The 21,363-nt window shown below is 46.3% G+C and overlaps 1 protein-coding gene across 3 annotated transcripts in view; it reads left to right on the top strand.

Moving 5' to 3' along the window:
- LOC137346635 (E3 ubiquitin-protein ligase RNF43) overlaps positions 1 to 21,363 on the top strand; it is a 243,710-nt gene that overhangs the window by 148,956 nt on the left and 73,391 nt on the right. For all 3 annotated transcript variants that reach the window (XM_068010254.1, XM_068010252.1, XM_068010253.1), the window contains exon 2: positions 7,583 to 7,705. In XM_068010254.1, the coding sequence (XP_067866355.1) occupies positions 7,583 to 7,705 (123 nt within the window). The remainder of the gene's footprint in view (positions 1 to 7,582; positions 7,706 to 21,363) is intronic.

Here is a 21,363-nt window from a genome sequence, read left to right as displayed (position 1 = left end):
TTAGAAGGCCTCCACTCTGTTCAGAGGCATCAGTTTTGTATTCTGCTAATATTTTGCCCTCAAACAACATTGCTAATAATTAAAAATTTGGGTTTTTTCCTTAAATATTTTCTTGGATACAATGATGTTAGTCCCACTCATAAGCAAGCTGAACATCTTCCATTTGGATGTGTGCCTGTATTGTACCTTAACTATAGAATAGGGGTATTAAGGTCATGAAAGGTGCTGTCCTCCTGTGATCTGAATTAGATATTTGTCTTTTTCATCTGTTTCAGTTTTTTTCAAAGGCAGACTGAAAAAACACCTGGTGAGACATGTCTTGATGCAAATAAGCTGCTTTGTTTCATAGAAAATGTACAGAGCATCAGTTGTAACTGGACTCACTTAGTTCAATAAGTATAACTCGCCTTCCCATACTAATACAAAAATAAGGAATACATGATGCATCCCCAGATCAGTGAGTTGTCTTGTTTGACTTGGAATAACTCCCAACAATCTTCCTGTGTTCTTGTGTGCCTGGCTGAAGCTTGATGTCACAATTTGTTTTAAGAAAGGCTTGCATTTGTAAAGCACCTTTCATGACCTCAGGACTTCAAAAACACTTTCCAGCTGATGAAGTAATTTTGGAATGCAGTCATTGTTGTAATGAAGGAAACGCAGCAGTCAATTTGTGCACATCAAGGTCTCAATCAAAGCAATATGATAATGACCAGATAATCTGGTTTTAGTTATGTTGGTTTAAAAATCTGACTGATTTTTCAGCCTTTGCTGAACCTGACTGTCTATGTCTCTATCTCTATTTTTATCTCTGCAGGTCTGGCAGAATTAACGTTTCAGGTGTGTAACCTTTCATAAGATCACAGACCTGAAACGTTAACTGTTCCTCTCTCCACAGATGCTGCTCAACCTGTTAAGTATTTCCACATTTTCTGTTTTCATTTCAGGTTTCCAGCATCTGCAGTGTTTTGCTTTTCTGTTTTTATCTCCCTTGATTGGCAGCCAGAAATGAAGATCTCCCAGTACGCCTGCAGAATACGTAATATCAGAAAACTTTCCAACACAATGGGGTTGACGTAATTATTTGCGAGACAGGCTAGCAAATTTTGTTATTTACAGTCTATGGGGAAACAACATCAAAGCCTAGCTCATTAGTATTTTAGCCATCTAAGTGCCTTTTATAACTTGTGGAAATACACTTTGCTTTAAAACCCTAATGCTGAAAAGTAAGTTTTCAAATCCTTCTGATGGAAAAATGAACAAGAAAATTCCAAAACATGATGCTAATTAGCTGATCATTTATGTCATCTGCTGTTTCTGCAATGTTCCCTAGTACAAGTTGGCCACCACATTAGACTACATTACAAAAGTTATTCATTGGCTTTGAAATATCAATGAGGATGTGGTCAGGTGCCATAGAAGTGTGCATGTTTGTTCGTTCATGTCTTGTTGCTCCTGTGTCCAATGCAACTTCTGAGTCAGGAGTGACCAGACTCAAAAGTTGAGTGCAACCAATCCATGGCCAGCATGGGGCAAGAGCTGGGACAATGGCTGTTCAGAACCACATGGTCCTATTTTTCTTAGGAATTTGGATCAGATATGCAGCTGTCAGGTATATACTTACACTGTATCTATGCAGCTGCAGTGAGGAAGGGTATTACAGGTGGTCCAAGCCTACTGCTGACTTTCCTGTGGTGTCTTGTGACAAATCAGAATGCAACCCCTGTCCCAGTCCTGTCAATGGCTGTTGGTGCTCTTCATGTACTTATAGACCCGTGATCGTGAATGCCAGCCTCACCCATTTCCTGATTCACCTTTTGGACCCATCACTCTGATTTTGCAAAATGGGTGAGTTATTCACTCAGCCCTGACCATTTAACCCTAAATTCCAGCTCCACCCATGCTCCAGTGTTTTTTTGCTGGGAGTAGCGGATTAACCAGTCGTGACCTCCTTTCTTGATGCCTCAGATTTCAATTCCCTGTACTTGGGCTGTACCCCAAAGCACATGGCAATCAACTGGTTAACTCTTGACAGACTGCAGAAGTTGCAGGAAACTAATAAAAAAGGAGCCTGGCGTGCTATTTATTGAGCTGATTTGAATAGCAAAGTCTGGGTTCCTCTCGGGTTCTGTGGCACAAAAAGGCAGATTCAACCCACTTGCCGAAATAATGAATTCCTATTGTTGGCTAAGTTTTAGGAGTGCAGATCAAAGGCTTGGGCCTTTCCTGCAGGACAGTAGGGAAAGTCAGCAGGTCTCCCTGTCATGTGGTCTTGGAATCGTTTTGACCACCTGAGAGAACAGACAATCTCTCATCCAAAAGACACCACCTCTGACGGTGCAGCACTCCCTCTGTACTGCATTGAAATATCAGCCTAGATTATTGTCTACCCTCGAGGGTTGTGGATGCTCCATCGTTTAGTATATTCAAAACTGAGATGGATAGATTTTTGATATCTCAGCAAATCAAGGGAAATGGGGAGTGGGCAGGAAAGTAGAGTTGAAAGAGAAGATCAGCCATGATCACATTGAATGGTGGAGCAGGCTGGAGGGGCCTAATGGTCTACTCCTGCTCCTGTTTGTGTTCTTATGTTCTCTCAAGTCTGAGTGTGGCTTGAATCCAAGACCTGTTAACTTAGAGGTGAGAGTGCTACCACCCTGCTAAGGCTGACACAATTCAAAGAAGAAGCAGTTTAGAAAGCTTCGAAGATCTCTCTGCTGAAACAGTTAACAGAACAAGTTTCTCCTACTAATACAATGAGACTAGAAACTGCATAGCATTATAAGAGGCTGACACAGACTCTAGCCCCTCATGCTGATACACACAATGAGTGGGTAACACAGACCCCACTTACTGGCACAGTGCAATAGAAGTTGGACCATCGTGCTGATACAGTGTACGGCCTCTCCTACAACGAGAAAGTGACATTTTATTGATGCAATACAACAAAAACAACTTGCATTTATATAGCACATGTAGAAAAAGGTCCTATTTTGCTTCACCTACCAAACCTGTGCCTGCTACCATCTAGAAGGACAAGGGCAGCAGACACATGTGAACACCAAAGCAGCCAGCTTGATTGGCATCCCTTCCACCACTTTAAACATTCACTCCGCACAGTGGCAGCAGTGTGTACAATCTACAAGATACACTGCAGCAACTCACCAAGGCTCCTTCGACAGCACCTTCCAAACCCACAACCTCTACCACCTAGAAGAACAAGGGCAGCAGACGCATGGAAAAGCCATCAGCTGCAGGTTCCCCTCCATGTCACACACCATCCTGACTTGGAAATATATCGCCGCTCCTTCACTGTCGCTGGTTCAAAATCCTGGAACTCCCTTTCTAACAGCACCGTGGGTTTGCCCTTGCCACATGGACTGTAGCAGTTCAAGAAGGCAGCTCACCACCACCTTCTCGAGGACAATTAGGGATGGGCAATAAATGTTGGCCTTGCCAATTTCATTCACATCCCAAGAATGAATTTTTAAAAAAGAACATAAACAAACTTTGACGCTGAGCCACATAGGAGCTATTAGGACAGATGACCAACAACTTGGTCAAAGGGGTAGGTTTTAAGGAGCATCTTAAAGGAGGAAAGAGAGACGGAGAGCTGGAGAGTTTAAGGAGGAAAATTGCAGAGTTTAGGGCTTAGGTTGCAGAAGGCATGGTCACCAACAATGGAGCAGCTAAAATCAGGGTTGTGCAAAGCCAAAGTTGAAGTACAAGAGAGTGATATTTTGCTGGTACAGTGAGAGCACTGCAGACACCAATATCTCCTATTCGTGCAGTACAGTGAGTGACGCAGACACTAACCTCTCCTACTTGTACTAAACAATGGTAAGATCACTGACATAGCCAAAGGCACACCCACTGTGTGCATTGCCAAATATCCTTTGAAGCATTCTCTGACTCCCAGAGCCTGAGATATGTCCCAGTAGATTGGCTGAGTACACCATGAAGGCTGGGTTTCTGCAAGCCATTTTTACAATGCTGACTAAGAATGAGATTGTGCATCGGCCTGTGCCCTTCTAACAGTAGATGAGCAGAGATGAAAGTGAAATCCCGCACCACAGTAATGACCCCTGTGCACAAACAGGAAGATGCATGTTACATTTCAATTACACTTTTCCTTTGATTTGATTCCAAGTCTGGTTTAATTTTTAATCAAGTTACCATATTGCTTGTGTGACCTGCTTATCAAATACCCTATTTACAGAAAAGCTCATGTTACAGCAATGCACTCTGGGTGCTGTGGTGTTTAAAGATTGCCTATTGGTGAGACTGGAAAGGACTGGGTACAATGCCCCATTTGTATATAATTTGTCTGCAACTGAAACAGATGCCAGCTAGAACATCTTGTCTCCACGGATGAAATTCAATGAAGTGCGAGACTGTTGGGAACAAAAAAATTTCAGTCAATAAAACTTCAGAAGTTTTATCATCGCTTTAAACATGTTTCCTGCATTACTGAAGTAACAGCTGGCTGATTATGAAAAAGGAGCCATTGTAGATAAAGTGGCCTAGTTCCAGCAGGATTGTGATGGACTCTTGGTTGGAGAGGTTGGTAACTCCAGCAGGAGAATGATTGATCAGAGAGTTTGGTAACTCCTCCAGGAGGATGATTAGAGTCGTAGAGTTGTACAGCATAGAAACAGGCCCTTCGGCCCACCGCGTCCACGCCGACCATAATGCCTATCGATACTAATCCCACCTGCCTGCATTAATTCCATATCCCTCTATGCCTTGCTCATTCAAGTACCTGTCCAGATGCCTCTTAAATGTTGCTACTGTTCCTGCCTCCACCACCACCTCAGGCAGCTCATTCCAGATACCCACTATTCTTTGTGTGAAAAATTTACCCCTTTGATCCCCTTTAAACCTGCTCCCCCTCTCACCTTAAATCTATGATTGATCAAAACAATGGATAGATTCAGCAGAAGGGTGAATGATTGGAGAGGTTGATATATCCAGCAGGTGATGATAGAGTCCTGATCTGGATGGGTGGTGGTGGCTATGATTAGGAGAGCGAATAACTCAATTGGAGGTGTCTGTATTGATGAATGGAAGAGACCTTTCCTGATTTATATAATGCATGCTTTGTGACAGAATTGTGCTGTATCTGAATGGAGCACCACCAAGCTATGTGTATCCTGTGGAAAGATCCACAGATGGGACACATATTTTATAACTATCAGCCCCTTCTTTCTAAAGGAGTGCTGAGTGGCATCATGGAGCAAGCGAAAGGTCCAACATGCGAGGGGAATCATATAAATTACATACGCTGCATAATGGAAGACTTGATACTATATGAGCCTGATTTTGTGTGGAACTATTGGTGTACTTGGTACCTCTTCTTCTTTTTCTTTTTGGGCCTCCTTATCTCGAGAGACAATGGATACGCGCCTGGAGGTGGTCAGTGGTTTGTGAAGCAGCGCCTGGAGTGGCTATAAAGGCCAATTCTGGAGTGACAGGCTCTTCCACAGGTGCTGCAAAGAAATTTGTTTGTTGGGGCTGTTGCACAGTTGGCTCTCCCCTTGCGCCTCTGTCTTTTTTCCTGCCAACTACTAAGTCTCTTCGACTCGCCACAATTTAGCCCTGTCTTTATGGCTGCCCGCCAGCTCTGGCGAATGCTGGCAACTGACTCCCACGACTTGTGATCAATGTCACACGATTTCATGTCGCGTTTGCAGACGTCTTTATAACGGAGACATGGACGGCCGGTGGGTCTGATACCAGTGGCGAGCTCGCTGTACAATGTGTCTTTGGGGATCCTGCCATCTTCCATGCGGCTCACATGGCCAAGCCATCTCAAGCGCCGCTGACTCAGTAGTGTGTATAAGCTGGGGATGGTACCTCGGTGTACCATTTTCATGCCCAGGGCAGGAAGAAGCTAAATGGCCCTTTTACTCGGTTACAGTTTCCAGTATTCAAATTCAATATTTATGGAAGTTTTATGAGAGTGTGGGGTGGCGGGGGGGTGGTTTCTTTATCTTATCCCCATCCATTTTACACTGAGCCAGTCTCCAGGTGACCTACCCTGCTCTATTGGCCTTCCTGTCAGTGCAGACTCATGCTGAAAGGAGTGGCTATCTTAATGGAGGTTGCACCATCCTATCATATATTGGTGCTGTTGCTGTTGACAGGAATCAGTTTCATTCTTTGCCTTTCCCAGTTCAGTCCCATAATTTTTGTTGTAGTGATTTATTTTGGGATTATACTGACACATGTAACCATTGATAAACTGAACATATAGGTTGCACCTTATTCCAGTCTTCATGCTAGATAGGAATTCTTGTGCTTTAGAAGTCAAGTAATTGTTGAAGCAGAAATTCCAAATATGCTCAAGAGATAGCACTGGACAGAGGAATAAGGTAAATGTGCAGTTCATCATTCACACACATTCCTCACTGTGACTTTGCATAAAGTTTAGTTTAGTTTAGAGATACAGCACTGAAACAGGCCCTTCGGCCCACCGAGTCTGTGCCGACCATCAACCACCCATTTATACTAATCCTACACTAAATTCCATATTCCTACCACATCCCCACCTGTCCCTATATTTCCCTACCACCTACCTATACTAGGGGCAATTTATAATGGCCAATTTACCTATCAACCTACAAGTCTTTGGCATGTGGGAGGAAACCGGAGCACCCGGAGGAAACCCACGCAGACACGGGGAGAACTTGCAAACTCCACACAGGCAGTACCCAGAATTGAACCCGGGTCACTGGAGCTGTGAGGCTGCGGTGCTAACCACTGCGCCACTGTGCAGGAGTTCGGTCTGTATATGGCTTATGTTGCAACCCCATTGCTCCTTTCCTATTTATCCCACTCTTCAGCATAATGTATGCAATTTGCAGCTTTCTCTATACATTTCTTGTCCTGAAGGAGTTAGAGTGCTGTTTATTGCACACCAAGTGCTGGTTTCACTGTGCATTGAAATCAGACAAACCTTTCATTACGTTCTACTCAGCAGGTTAATCCTCAAACTGTAGTCTGGACTAATGTGCCATCTTCATCTTGCTGAGAATAAAAGGTAAACAAAATTACCTGAAAATCTCCAATTTAATCGCTGCTACATCACTTTCAATAATCAACAATGCCTTCACCCCAGAGACATGTAACTATGGGGAATCACCTGCACTCTTCAGCACTAGTACCTGAGCAGAAGTGAATGAGCATAGACACATCATAACTGTTACAAATGCCTTTCAGTTTAATATGAATTATTAACATGTAATACAATATTAGAAAGCTTTTGGGCTCATGAAAAATGAACATGTTTAAAAGTGTGATAAAAATAAATCTGCATCTCAAGTTAGATGAGGTCAACACATGGGGGTAGAGCGGGAGGGAAGGAGGACTGGTTCATCCCCAAATCTCTCCAGTTATGAGACGATGTGAATCCATTCCCAACCTCAGTTGCAAGCAAGGGATTTTGTAAATTAGAAAATGGGGAAGAGCATGACATAGTTGCAGTCAGCAGCTGACTTTCCTTGCTGCACTCTCTCTTTGTATGTATCTATGTATATATGCTGCTTGCAGTTTAATAAAAGGTTTTTATTTCTTTGTTTGGCAGTTTCACCCTCTGTGGCTGTGTAACACCAGTGAAGATGAACAGCAAGACTATGGCTTTGTCAGTATGGTCAAACTGGAGAGTCCTGATCGAGACCCACATCCCTGTCTTTCTCTCTTCAACAAGGTAGGGGACTTGTGCACACGCAGAAATACAGACACATTTTAGTGTTTAATCACTTGAAGATGTCTTTAATAAGTTTATTTTTTTCACATATATATATACGTAAAGGCTTTAAAGCTCAGGGTTAAGGGTCTAAAACCCTGATACATCAGTGAAATTTAAAAAATATTAATTGTTTCCAAGTTCCTTTTCTAAAGGAGTTGCCAGGATGGCTGCAGTTCCACTGGAGTAAAATTTCTCCTGTCTCATCCTGACTCAGACTGGGTACAGTTTCACAAGGCCCAGCAGCCTTCCAGTCTCGCTCTGACTCAGGCTGGGTACAGTTTGCCAGGACCAGAAGCCTTTTAGTCCCACGTCTTGACTCAGACTGCGGTATGGTTCTATGGGGCCAGCAGTCCCTTGCCCAATAAATAGGCCATTCATGTATGAGCCTTAACAATCTGTACCAGCCAGGTATTCAACCAAGGGATGCTACAACTGAGCCCAATTATTTGATGCCTAGGCATTGAGCTGGGAATCAGGTGCTGGGCCTTTCTGGTGCCTGTGGCTGAGCTTTTGAAAATGCTGTAGTGGTGGGAGTCAGGGCAGCACCAGGGAGCAGTAGTTGACAGCATAAAGTGTTTGGTTGCTTACTAACGGATTGACAGCATTTTGTGAAGTTGCCACGTCCCTAAAACCAGCACTGCTGGTTTCTGGAGTCCCGTTTTCCTTGATTCCTCTATTTTGCCTGAACAGTTCTCTGCCTCTCCCAGTACTGAATTTATACAAGTAAGTACATGTAATCCATTAGCGGTACATCCAAGCTGGTTAATTTTGCATTCTCCTTGGTCCCTCACCCAGATGCTTATTTTCTAGACCTAGTGTCCAATGTTTCTGACTCATATTCGTCTTAGCAACATTTAATGTAACACAGCAGAGTTTGAGGAAATGGAAGCTTGCAACTCCTCCAAGAACAGGCACTAAAGACTTGGCCTCTGCTGGGTAATAAGGACACACTGCCCGGCTTCCTTTTGACTTGTCTTTTCACGACATCCCTTAGCAGCCTCAGGGCGCTGATCAACAGAGCGCTCACTTTTCTTTTAATGTATTTGTTCTTTAGTTATGTTTTTTGTTGCTGTATTTTTTTGGTCACAACACATCATCTATTACATTCTAGGTGTACATTACATCAAACTGAAATTGATAGATTTTTGTTAGCCGAAAGAATCGAGGAATATGGGGCAAAAGTGGGTATATAGGATTATAGGGAATAGGAACAGGAGTAGACCATTCGGCCTGTCGAGCCTGCTCCACCATTCAAGCTGATCATCTACCTCTACACCATTTTTCCCCACTATCCCCATATCCCTTAGTATATATGGGGAGGCAGTGGCATAGTGGTATTGTCACTGGACCAGAGACCCAGAGTATTCCTCTGGGGACATGGGTTCAAATCCCACCACAGCAGAAGGTGGAATGTGAATTCAATTAATAAATCTTGAATTAAAAGCTAGTTTAATGATGGCCATGAAACCATTGTCGATTGTTGTAAAAACCCATCAGGTTCACTAGTGTCCTTCAGGGAAGGAAATCTGCTGTCCTTACCTCGTCTGGCCTACATGTGACTCCAGACCCACAGCAATGTGATTGACTCTTACATGCCCTCTGAAATGGCCTGACAAGCCAGTCAGTTGTATCTAACCGCTACGAAGTCAATAAAAAAGAATGAAACCGGCATCGACCTAGGCACCAGAAACGACAATGGCAACCCCAGCCCTGTCGACACTGCAAAGTCCTCCTGACTAACATCTGGGGGCTTGTGCCAAAGTTGGGAGAGCTGTCCCACAGACTAGTCAAGCAACAGCCTGACGTAGTCATACTCACGGAATCATACCTTATAGATAATGTCCCAGACACTGCCATCACCATCCCCGGGTATGTCCTGTCCCACTGGCAGGACAGACCCAGCAGAGGTGGCCGCACAGTGGTATACAGTAGGGAGGGAGTTGCCCTGGGAGTCCTCAACGTCGACTCCGGACCCCGTGAAGTCTCATGGCATCAGGTCAAACATGGGCAAGGAACCTCCTACTGATTACCACCTACCGCTCTCCCTAAGCTGATGAGTCAGTACTCCTCCATGTTGAACACCACTTGGAGGAAGCACTGAGGGTGGCAAGGGCACAGAATGTACTCTGGGTGGGGGAGTTCAATGTCCATCACCAAGAGTGGCTCGGTAGCACCACTACTGACCGAGCTGGCCGAGTCCTAAAGGACATAGCTGCTAGACTGGGTATGCAGCAGGTGGTGAGGGAACCAACAAGAGGGAAAAACGTACTTGACCTCACCCTCACCAATCTGCCTACCGCAGATGCTTCTGTCCATGACAGTATTGGTAGTAGTGACCACCGCACAGTCCTTGTGGAGGCCAAGTCCCACCTTTACATTGAGGATACCCTCCATCGTGTTGTGTGGCACTACCACCGTGCTAAATGGGATAGGTTTTGAACAGATTTAGCAATGCAAAACTGGGCATCCATGAGGCGCGGTGGGCCATCAGCAGCAGCAGAACTGTATTGAACCACAATCTGTCACCTCATGACCCGGCATATCCCCCACTCTACCATTACCATCAAGCCAGGAGACCAACCCTGCTTCAGTGAAGAGTGCAGAAAGACCTGCCAGGAGCAGCACCAGGCATACCTCAAAGTGAGGTGTCAACGTGGTGAAGCTACAACACAGGACTACTTGCGTGCCAAACTGCGTAAGCAGCATGCGATAGACAGAGCTAAGCGATCCCATAACCAACGGATCAGATCTAAGCTCTGCAGTCCTGCCACATCCAGCCGTGAATGATGGTGCACAATTAACTAACAGGAGGAGGTGGCTCCACAAATATCCCCATCCTCAATGATGGGGGAGCCCAGCACATGAGTGCGAAAGATAAGGCTGAAGCATTTGCAAAAATCTTCAGCCAGAAGTGCCGAGTTGATGATCCATCTGGGCCTCCTCCTGAAGTCCCCAGCCTCACAGATGCCAGACTTCAGCCAATTCAATTCACTCCACGTGATATCAAGAAACAACTGAAGGCATTGGATACTGCAAAGGCTATGGGCCCTGACAATATTCCGGCAATAGTACTGAAGACCTCTGCTCCAGAACCTCCTGCGCCCCTAGCCACGCTGTTCCAGTACAGCTACAATACTGGCATCTACCCTGCAATGTGGAAAATCGCCCAGGTCTGTCCTGTACACAAAAAGCAGAAGTCCAACCTGGCCAATTACCGCCCCATCAGCCTACTCTCAATCATCCGTAAAGTGATGGAAGGTGTCATCAACAGTGCCATCAACCGGCACTTGCTTAGCAATAACCTGCTCCATGACGCTCAGTTTGGGTTCCTCCAGGACCACTCAGCTCCTGACCTCATTACAGCCTTGGTTCAAACATGGACAAAAGAGCTGAACTCAAAAGGTGAGGTGAGAGTGACTGCCCTTGACACCAAGGCAGCATTTGACCGAGTATGGCATCAAGGAGCCCTAGCAGAACTGAGGTCATTGGGAATCAGGGGGAAAACTCCGCTGGCTGCAGTCATACCTAGCACAAAGGAAGATGGTTGTGGTTGTTGGAGGTCAATCATCTGAGCTCCAGGACATCACTGCAGGAGTTCCTCAGGGTAGTGTCCTGGGCCCAACCATCTTCAGCTGCTTCATCAGTGACCTTCCTTCAATCATAAGGTCAGAAGTGGGGATGATTGCACAATGTGCAGCACCATTCACGACTCCTTAGATACAGAAGCATTCCAAGTAGAAATGCAGCAAGCCCTGGACAATATTCAGGCTTGAGGTGATAAGTGGTAAGTAACGTTCGCACCACACAAGTGCCTGGCAATGACCATCTCCAACAAGAGAGAATCTAACCATCTTCCCTTGACATTCAATGGCATTACCATCGCTGAATTCCCCACTCTCAACATCCCAGGGGCTACCATTGACCAGAAACTGAACTGGAGTAGCCATATAAATACCGTGGCTACAAGAGCAGGTCAGAGGCTAGGAATCCTGCAGCGAGTAACTCACCTCCTGACTCCCCAAAGCCTGTCCACCCTCTACAAGACATAAGTCAGGAGTGAGATGGAATACTCTCCACTTGCCTGGATGGGTGCAGCTCCAATAACACTCAAGAAGCTCGACACCATCCAGGACAAAGCAGCCCGCTTGATTGGAATCCCATCCACAAACATTCACTCCCTCCACCACCGACGCACAGTGGCAGCAGTGTGTACCATCTACAAGATGCACTGCAGCAACGCACCAAGACTCTTTGGACAGCACCTTCCAAACTGGCGACCTCTACCAACTAGAAGGACAAGGGCAGTAAATGCATGGGAACACCACCAGCAAGTTCCCCTCCAAGACACACACCATCCTGACTTGGAACTATATCACCATTCCTTCACTGTTGCTGGGTCAAAATCCTGGAACTCCTTCGTAACAGCACTGTGGGTGTACCTACCTCTGATGGACTGCAGCAGTTCAAGAAGGCAGCTCACCACCACTTTCTCGAGGGCAATTAGGGATGGGCAATAAATGCTGGCCTAGCCAGTGACACTCACATCCCATGAATGAATAATAAAAAAAATAAATTCAGAAATCTATGTATTTCTCTCTTGATTATACTCAATGATTGAGATTCCACAGCCCTCTGAGGTAGAGAATTCTACAGATTTACCACACTCTGAGTTAGGAGTTAGATCACAGATCTGCCATGATTTCATTGAATGGTGGAACTCGGGGGGCTAAATGACCTACTTCTGTTCTCTGTTCTTAAGATACATGATACAAAGGAATAGCGTCATGGGTCTGGCCCTAGCCTGTAGCAGCAGTGTCCTGGTGGGTTTTGACTTTGCCGCCACAGCTTTGTGAATTTCTATATTGGGGTGAAGTGAAATGTAAGAAATACAGTATGTACAAATGTTATGCCCGACTGGTTCAGTCTAAGTAAGTAGATGATTTTCTTCGGCTGTGCTATTTTCTTCTAAACCATTAGCATTAACTTTCATTGTGTTGACCCCAAGACTGACAGTCACTCATTGGCAATTTGTAACTGAACTAGGAGGTTTGGGTAATGTATTAAATGGCTGTCTTTTGCGCCAGTGATGCCAAAATCTGTGTTTGAATTTCAAAATATCAAGGATTAGCTTATGTATGCAACAAAATGGATGACTAAAAGATGTGATTGACTGTGCTGACCCCAAGAGTGACCATCATTATGACATGAGTGAAGTTGTAGACCAAGAGATAGATCTTGGGACTTGTGAAAGTGAAGCTTGGGTAGAAGCGTTGCAGAGTGAAAGATGTGATGGTTGGAGGCTCTGTCGCTAATAGAGGAATTTGTGGAGGGGTGCACATGATTTGGAGTAGACCGGAGTTTGAAGAGCAGCAGGTGGAAGCTGTGACATAGGCTGGAATAAGGTTCTGAGGCAGCAGACAGGCTCAACAGTTTGAATTCAATTCATGGGGAGGAGTGAATGGGGAACCAGCTGTGGTGGGTGAGGAAAGGGGAGATATCGGCATAGATATAACCCAACAAATTCTGAATGAGGTTAGAGTGGCGCTCAGAATGTTGTTAAGGAGAATGAAGAAGAAATCTAGTGCAGTATGGAAAAGGAACACGTAGAAATGCAAGTAGGGAATGTCTTGGAGGTGAATGTAAGTGGGCTTTGACTGCGTGTGGGATTTGAAGATTAGTGTTGCATACAGGATGGCTTCTGTTTTCTTAATATTGAGCTGGAAAACATTCTTATTGATCCAGGAAGTGGAGACAGACGGGAAATCAGATAAAACGGTGTTAGTTGGGCAATCGAGGGCAGTGGTGAGAATATAAAGTTGAGTGTCATGCACTTACACGTGGAAGTTGATGTTATTTTTAAGGATTGTCCTAAACTATAGCTAAGGGGCATTGAGTCCTCCTGGGTAGCTGGTGAGGTGAGGCTTTCTCACCATTGGTAGTGATGATTAAGTTTTTTTTCAAGATAGACTCTGGTTAGATGCAGCCTTAAGAATTGGCAAGAGTATAGATGATTGGCGAATGATTTATAGAACATGATTTCAATATTGCTAGGATCAGAGAGGTGGCATGCCAAGGAAAGCTAGCCTGTGCAGTTTTAGGTATTTGTTATTTTGCTAGGTTTACCTGATAGGCAGGGAACACTGTCTTTTCAAAAGAAAATCTCTTCAGGCGATGAAAGAGCTCGATTATACATGGTCCTTTGGAGGGATAAGCCCACAGGTTTCATAGTCTAAATGCACCAAATCTGGGAGGAACAAGGGCTCAATAGCCTTCTGTTCCGTTATTGGCATCTTAATAGCTATATTCCAACAATACAGGATTGAGTGGTTGGTGGAGGAGTGTGTCAAAGGACCTGGAATTGAGGAAGGATAAAAACTTTACAAAAAAAATATAGATTATCTGGAAATCTACAGGTTCCTGAGTATCTGACCAAGTACAGGTTTAGTGTTTTGGTTGGGATCCAATCTCTCCTTTTCAAACGCTGACTGAACTGTGGTATATTTCCAGCACTTTTTGTTTTTATTTTAGGTTTCCAGTGTTTGTAGCTTTTATCCTTCTCGAGTGCATTATCTGGAATCTTAATGCAGGGTTAAAGCTGTTTAACCGCTGACAGGATGTGGTGCTGTGGAAAGAAGCAGGCCTGATGGGTTTGGTGAAGACAGATTACATATGAGAGGTTAATTCTTCAACCAGGCCAAAACTGGGTGGGGATGGAACATTTCCCAAAAGAGAACTGGTCCACTTCTACACATGAGCAAGGTTCTTTAAAAGGCAGCCATCAAATCTGGACTTTTAGGCCGGAATTTTACGCCGCCCCAGCGGGTCGGATGGTGGGGGTGGCGTCAAATTGAGCGACAGGCTCCGGGAGGCCTACCCGCCCCGATTCCGCCTCCGGACAAGTTTACAGTGGTCAGGCGGGGGGTGGGAAACGGCCCGCCCACCCGAGGCCAATCAAGACCCTTAAGTGGCCACTTAACAGCCACTAAAGGGCCCTCGCCCGCCTCCACGGATATTTTACCCGTGGCAAGCGGGTGTGCTGGGGACATGAAAGGCCGCCCAGTGATAGCTGCCGGCCTTTCCGCGCCCTGGGGTTGGGGAGGATCCTGGCAGTCGGGCACAGGGTGCCCGATTGAGGGCCGCCCCCAACTCCCAACCCACCCCCAGAACCCAAGACACCCCCCCCCCCTTCCCCAAAGATCCACTCCAACCTCACCAGGGAAGGACCGATGCCCCTGGTGAGGCATGCCCCTACTTCCCTCCTCGATCCACTGTGTCGGCTGGGCTGCAGTCCCAGCAGTGGTCACCGCTCCCAGTGACGCTGCTGGGACTAAGAGCTGCCGGCGCGCTGATTGGCCAGCAGCTCACTGAGGCAGGGCCTCCTCCCTCAAGTGGGTGGACGTCCCGCCTCGGGACAATTAAAGCCTGGGGATCCGTAAAATACGGGACGGATCCCCAGACTAGGCGGAAGAGGGTTCGCCGCTGACTTTCACATCGGAGTCCGGCTCCCATCCATCCACCGTAAATTTCCGGCCTTAGTGTCCAGTTCACATTTATCAAAGTTTCAAGGCAGTCCACTCGAAACATGGGAGCATACTTACGAACATACAAATTAGGAGCAGCAGTAGGCCACTCAGCCCTTCGGGCCTGCTCCGCCATTCGATAAGTTCATGGCTGAACTGATTACTCCACATTTCCATCTACCCCCAATAACTTTCTACCCCCTTATCAAGAATCTGTCTACCTCTGCCTTAAAAATATTCAAAGACTCTGCTTCCACCGCCTTTTGAGGAAGAGAATTCCAAAGATTCACGACCCTCTGAGAGACAAAATTTCTCCTCATCTCTCTCTTAAATGGGCGACCCCTTATTTTTAAACAGTGACCTCTAGATCTAGATTCTCCCACAAGGGGAAACATCCTTTCCACATCCACGCTGTCAAGACCCTTCAGGATCTTGTATGTTTCATTCAAGTCTCCTCTTACTCTTCTAACTTCCAGCTGATACAAGCCTAGCCTCTTCAATCTTTCCTCGTAAGACAGCCCGCCCATTCCAGGTATTAGTCTAGTAAACCTTCTCTGTACTGCCTCCAGTGCATTTACATTCATTCTTAAATAAGGAGACCAGTACTGTACATAGTTCTCCGGATGTGGTCTCACCAATGCCCTGTATAGCTGAAGCACAACCTCCCTACTTTTGTATTCAATTTCCCTCACGATAAACAATCACATTCTATCAGCTTTCCCAATCACATGCTGTACCCGCATACTAACCTTTTGTGATTCATGCACTTGAACACCCAGATCCCTCTGCATCTCGGAGCTCTGTAATCTCTCACCATTTAGATAATATGCTTTTTTATTTTTCCTGCCAAAGTGGACAATTTCATTCTTTCCCACATTATACTCCAGATCTTTGCCCACTCACTTAACCTATCTGTATCCCTTTGTAGCCTCCTTATGTCCTCTTTACAAGTAACTTTCCTACCTATCTTTGTGTCATCAGCAAATTTAGCAACCATACCTTTGGTCCCTTCAGCTGAGCCATTTATATAAATTGTAAAAAGTTGAGGCCCCATCATAGATCCTTGTGGGACATCACTCATTCCATCTTGCCAGCCAGAAAATGACCCATTTATGCCAATTCTGTTTCCTGTTAGCTAGCCAATCTTCTATCCATGCCAATATGTTGCCCCTTACACCATGAGCTTTTATTTATCAAATGCCTTCTGGAAATCTAGGTACCTTACATCCACTGGTTCCCCTATATTCATAGCACATGTAACTCCCTCAAAAAAAATCCAAAAAATTGATTAAACACTATTTCCCTTTCACTAAACCATGTTGACTCTGCCTGATTACCTTGAATTTTTCTAAATGCCCTGCTATACCGTCCTCAATAATAGCTTCTAACATTTTCCCTAAGATAGATGTTAAGCTAACTGGCCTGGAGTTTCTTGCTTTCTGTCTCCCTCCCTTTTTGAATAAAGGAGTTACATTCGTTGTTTTCCAATCTAACGGAACCTTCCCCGTATCAAGGGACTTTTGGAAAATTAAAACTAACGCATTGACTATCTCACTAGTCACTTCTTTTAAGACCCTACGATGAAGTCCATGAGGACCCAGGGACTTGTCAGCCCGCAGCTCCAACAATTTTGTTCAGTACCACTTCCCTGGTGATTGTAATTTTCTTGATTTCCTCCCTCCCTTTCGTCTCCTGACTTATAGCTAATACTGGGATGTTACTTGTATCCTCAACATAACAACCAGTCTACTGACCAGCCGACTGACACCTGCAGTTTTCCTGCTGAATCACACTGCTGACACTAGTGCCACACAGCAGTCTGGAGGAGGAGAATCCCAGTGGGCTGTTCCAGCAAAGAATCCTGCCCTGTGTTTCAGAGGCAATTATTTGAATCCAACTTGACCTCAACTATTAATTGTTTGGGAGAACTTGGCTCCTAATTTCACTTTCAGAGCCAAGGGAAATAATTATGGGGTGTTGGAAATTTAAGAAAGGGAGGAACCAATGGAACGATAGGAGATTGCTAGTGTTCAGTTGTAAGATTGGGTCGTACAAGCAACTGAAATAGCACAAATGCACCAGCTGTATAGCTGATAGTTGAAGATTTGCCTACAGTAGGGTCACTTGCCTTGATCAGTACTATTTGGCATGGCAAATTGGAGAGGTATGAAGTGTCGAAAATGAAAACCTATCATTTACTTTAGCTGAGCTGTGACTGAATAATTGTTTCTTGGTTGATACCTTTATACCCGAGAACCTTTTTTAAGAGCCAAGTGCTTCCAGGCAAAGCAATTAACTGCCAAGTTCTACATCGGACTGTCTGGTGCCATAAGCACTGGGAACACCTGCCTCCCACGCACAGCACTGAGAATTTGTGCCAGGACTACCTCACCACGATCATCCTCCTAGAAGCTGTCAGCTTAGGGAACAATGGTGCAAAATAATTGCTGCTCTTGTAGTCACTTTCCAGCTTTGATTTGAATTTACCCAAACTGAGTGAAGAATGAGCCGCACAGATCTGATCCTTTAAGGTGTTTTTCTATTTGCACTCAGGTTGTTCCAATGAGAGTAGCGGATGCTTGCTACAGAGAAGACATTATCAGGTTAGCGGAGACAAATTCAAGGCGTCCTTCCTTTTGCACCTCTCGTGCCCAATTAGAACTGGGCGAATATCAATCAGAAATTGCAGCTCTGCTGGAGCACCAGTCTCTTGGCAAACCAGTATCAACTTGCAGGTTGCTTATTAAAATTGATTAGGTGCTTCCCAATTACCACAGTAAGCTTGCTTTGGGCTGCGTTCAGTGGTGTTTTGGGGGTTGATCTGAACAACAGTGATTCCGAATTGATCTGTATTCAACACATGTTCTGAGACAGGTGGTGTTTCCTATTTTCGGAAGTGTCGAATGTGTATTGATGTATTTCCTTTGTCCTATTCTGTTCAATTTTTCTTGAAGTGAGTTTTGTAGAATCTCCAGGGATAGACTAGATTCAGTTGATTTGTGTCGTGGCTGGAAGTTCTCAAAACATAGCATTCAATGCCTCCTCCCACCTCTATCCCTTCCTCCCACCCTTCACCAACTCCATCCTGCCCTCTCTCCAGTCCTCTTCCCCACCTCCTCTTCTGGCCACCATCATTTTCAATTCTGTTCCATCTGCTTTCCTGCTTTTCCTCTATTCCACTTCCTTCTCCAGCCCTTTTTTCTTCCCGTTCTTTCCAATGCTATTCACTTAACTGAGGGATTGAGTGGCTGCTTGCCAGAGTTGAACAGCATTTTTGAAACAGTTGATGTGTTGCACCTCAGTTGAGCTGATGAGACATCATGAGAGAGCAGCTGTTGTCAGCCTTTTTGCCAAACTCCACCTGACACAACCTTACAGAATTGCTGCTCCTGGAGGCAGTTTTCAACGTGATTCTCATCAGATTAACAACTAGATAAGATTTTCAGGCTTTGTCCCCGGGCCATTCCACAGACAAGGCTCCGTTAACTGCAGAAGCCAAACAGCAGCTTCTGCAGGCACTGAATCAGTACAAAGCAGTCTTTGTCTCAATTTCTCATTATTTAGTGGGCTCCTTCTAATCCAGTAGATCTCAAACTGGTATGGGACAGGAGGCCTGTCCAGCTAGGATCGGGGTTTGGGGGGTGGGGGGGCCCATTTCAGTGCAATTGGGAAAGGGGGCACCCCAGTTCAGTGCAATTGGGGAAAAAGCTATTTTCAAGGCTGTTTTCTGGTTGTGGATAGTGTAAAGGGTGTTTTGCCTGTGTTTGTATGAAGATGTTGAGCACGGTTTGCAGATACAGTTGAATGTGTTGTGTTGGCACTCCATCTCTGACTGTCACTCAATAAAGGAGGAGTGAGATATTTAATAATGGAGGAGGAGGAGGGGTTGCAGATGGGATGTACCTGTTGGGGTATCAGGTGGGAGTGAGCTGGGTGGAAAGAGGCAGAGATGATATGGTATAGATGACAGGAGGAAAATGTTTTTTTCCTTCCCCCTCTCCATTCCCCATAAAGTGACTTTGGTCATTAAAGGTCAGGGATAAATGCAGTTTGTTGGGGGAAGATACAATGTTGTCAAAACATCATGCATACCCAGATATGGCAGTTCTTGCTTCCCCCCACCCCCCTCTCCCCCCCACCCCCCTCCCCGACTTACTTCAGAATAAGGGTGAAGCCAGCTTATTGTCAGATAATAGCTTTTTCTTTTAGGGTCTCTTTAAAAAGAAGCTCCAATTTTAATTTTGAAATGTTGCTTCAGATTTCAAATACTAATTAGGGGCTAAAATGAAAAAGATGAAAGAGAAGAAAAGAAAAAAAATTGGGACTGTTGATGGGCCCTTCCTGGTTCTGTGAGGGTGTCGATGGGCACATCCTGGCTCTGTGGAGTGTCGATGGGCACATCCTGGCTCTGTGGAGTGTTGATGCGCACTTCCTGGCTCTGTGAGGGTGTTGACAGGCACTTCCTGGCTCTGTAAGGGTGTCGACAGGCACTTCCTGGCTCCGTAGGGGTGTCGACAGGCACTTCCTGGCTCTGTGGAGTGTCGATGGGCACTTCCTGGCTCCGTAGGGGTGTCGACAGGCACTTCCTGGCTCTGTGGAATGTCGATGGGCACTTGGCTCTGTGGAGTGTTATCGGGAACTTCCTGCCTCTGTGAAATGTCGACGGGCACTTGCTGGCTCTGTGAGGGTGTCGACAGGCACTTCCTGGCTCTGTAGGGATGTCGATGGGCACTTGCTGGCTCTGTGGAATGTCGATAGTCACTTCCTGGCTCTGTGGAGTGTCGATGGGCACATCCTGGCTCTGTGGAGTGTCAACAGGCACTTCCTGGCTCTGTGGAATGTCGATGGGCATTTGCTGGCTCTGTGGAGTGTTGGCGGGCATTTGCTGGCTCTGTGGAGTGTTGGCGGGCATTTGCTGGCTCTGTGGAGTGTTGGTGGGCATTTGCTGGCTCTGTGGAGTGTTGGCGGGCACTTGCTGGCTCTGTGGAGTGTTGGCGGGCACTTGCTGGCTCTGTGGAGTGTTGGCGGGCACTTGCTGGCTCTGTGGAGTGTTGGCGGGCACTTTCTGGCTCTGTGAGGGTGTCGACAGGCACTTCCTGGCTCCGTAGGGGTGTCGACAGGCACTTCCTGCCTCTGTGAAATGTCGACGGGCGCTTGCTGGCTCTGTGAGGGTGTCGACAGGCACTTCCTGGCTCTGTGGAATGTCGATAGTCACTTCCTGGCTCTGTGGAGTGTCGATGGTCACTTCCTAGCTCTGTGGAGTGTCGATGGGCCCTTCCTGGCTCTGTGGAGTGTCGATGGGCCCTTCCTGGCTCTGTGGAGTGTCGATGGGCCCTTCCTGGCTCTGTGGAATGTCGATGGGCCCTTCCTGGCTCTGTGGAATGTCGATGGGCCCTTCCTGGCTCTGTGGAATGTCGATGGGCCCTTCCTGGCTCTGTGGAATGTCGATGGGCCCTTCCTGGCTCTGTGGAGTGTTATCGGGCACTTCCTGGCTCTGAAGAGTGTCGATGGGCACTTCCTGGCGCTGTGGAATGTCGATGGGCACTTCCTGGCTCTGTGGAATGTCGATGGGCACTTCCTGGTTCTGTGGAATGTCGATGGGCCCTTCCTGGTTCTGTGGAATGTCGATGGGCACTTCCTGGCTCTGTGGGAGTGTCGACGGGCACTTCCTGGCTCTGTGGAATGTCGATGGGCCCTTCCTGGCTCTGTGGAATGTCGATGGGCCCTTCCTGGCTCTGTGGAATGTCGATGGGCCCTTCCTGGCTCTGTGGAATGTCGATGGGCCCTTCCTGGCTCTGTGGAATGTCGATGGGCACTTCCTGGTTCTGTGGAATGTCGATGGGCCCTTCCTGGTTCTGTGGAATGTCGATGGGCACTTCCTGGCTCTGTGGAGTGTTATCGGGCACTTCCTGGCTCTGAAGAGTGTCGATGGGCACTTCCTGGCTCTGTGGGAGTGTCGATGGGCACTTCCTGGCTCTGTGGGAGTGTCGACGGGCACTTCCTGGCTCTGTGGGAGTGTCGATGGGCACTTCCTGGCTCTGTGGGAGTGTCGATGGGCACTTCCTGGCTCTGTGGGAGTGTCGACGGGCACTTCCT

The sequence above is a fragment of the Heterodontus francisci genome, chromosome 30 (assembly GCF_036365525.1).
Source record: "Heterodontus francisci isolate sHetFra1 chromosome 30, sHetFra1.hap1, whole genome shotgun sequence".
Classification (NCBI taxonomy): Eukaryota; Metazoa; Chordata; class Chondrichthyes; order Heterodontiformes; family Heterodontidae; genus Heterodontus; species Heterodontus francisci.
Note: the sequence above shows the minus strand (reverse complement) of the source record. Positions and strands in the feature narration are given on the sequence as shown.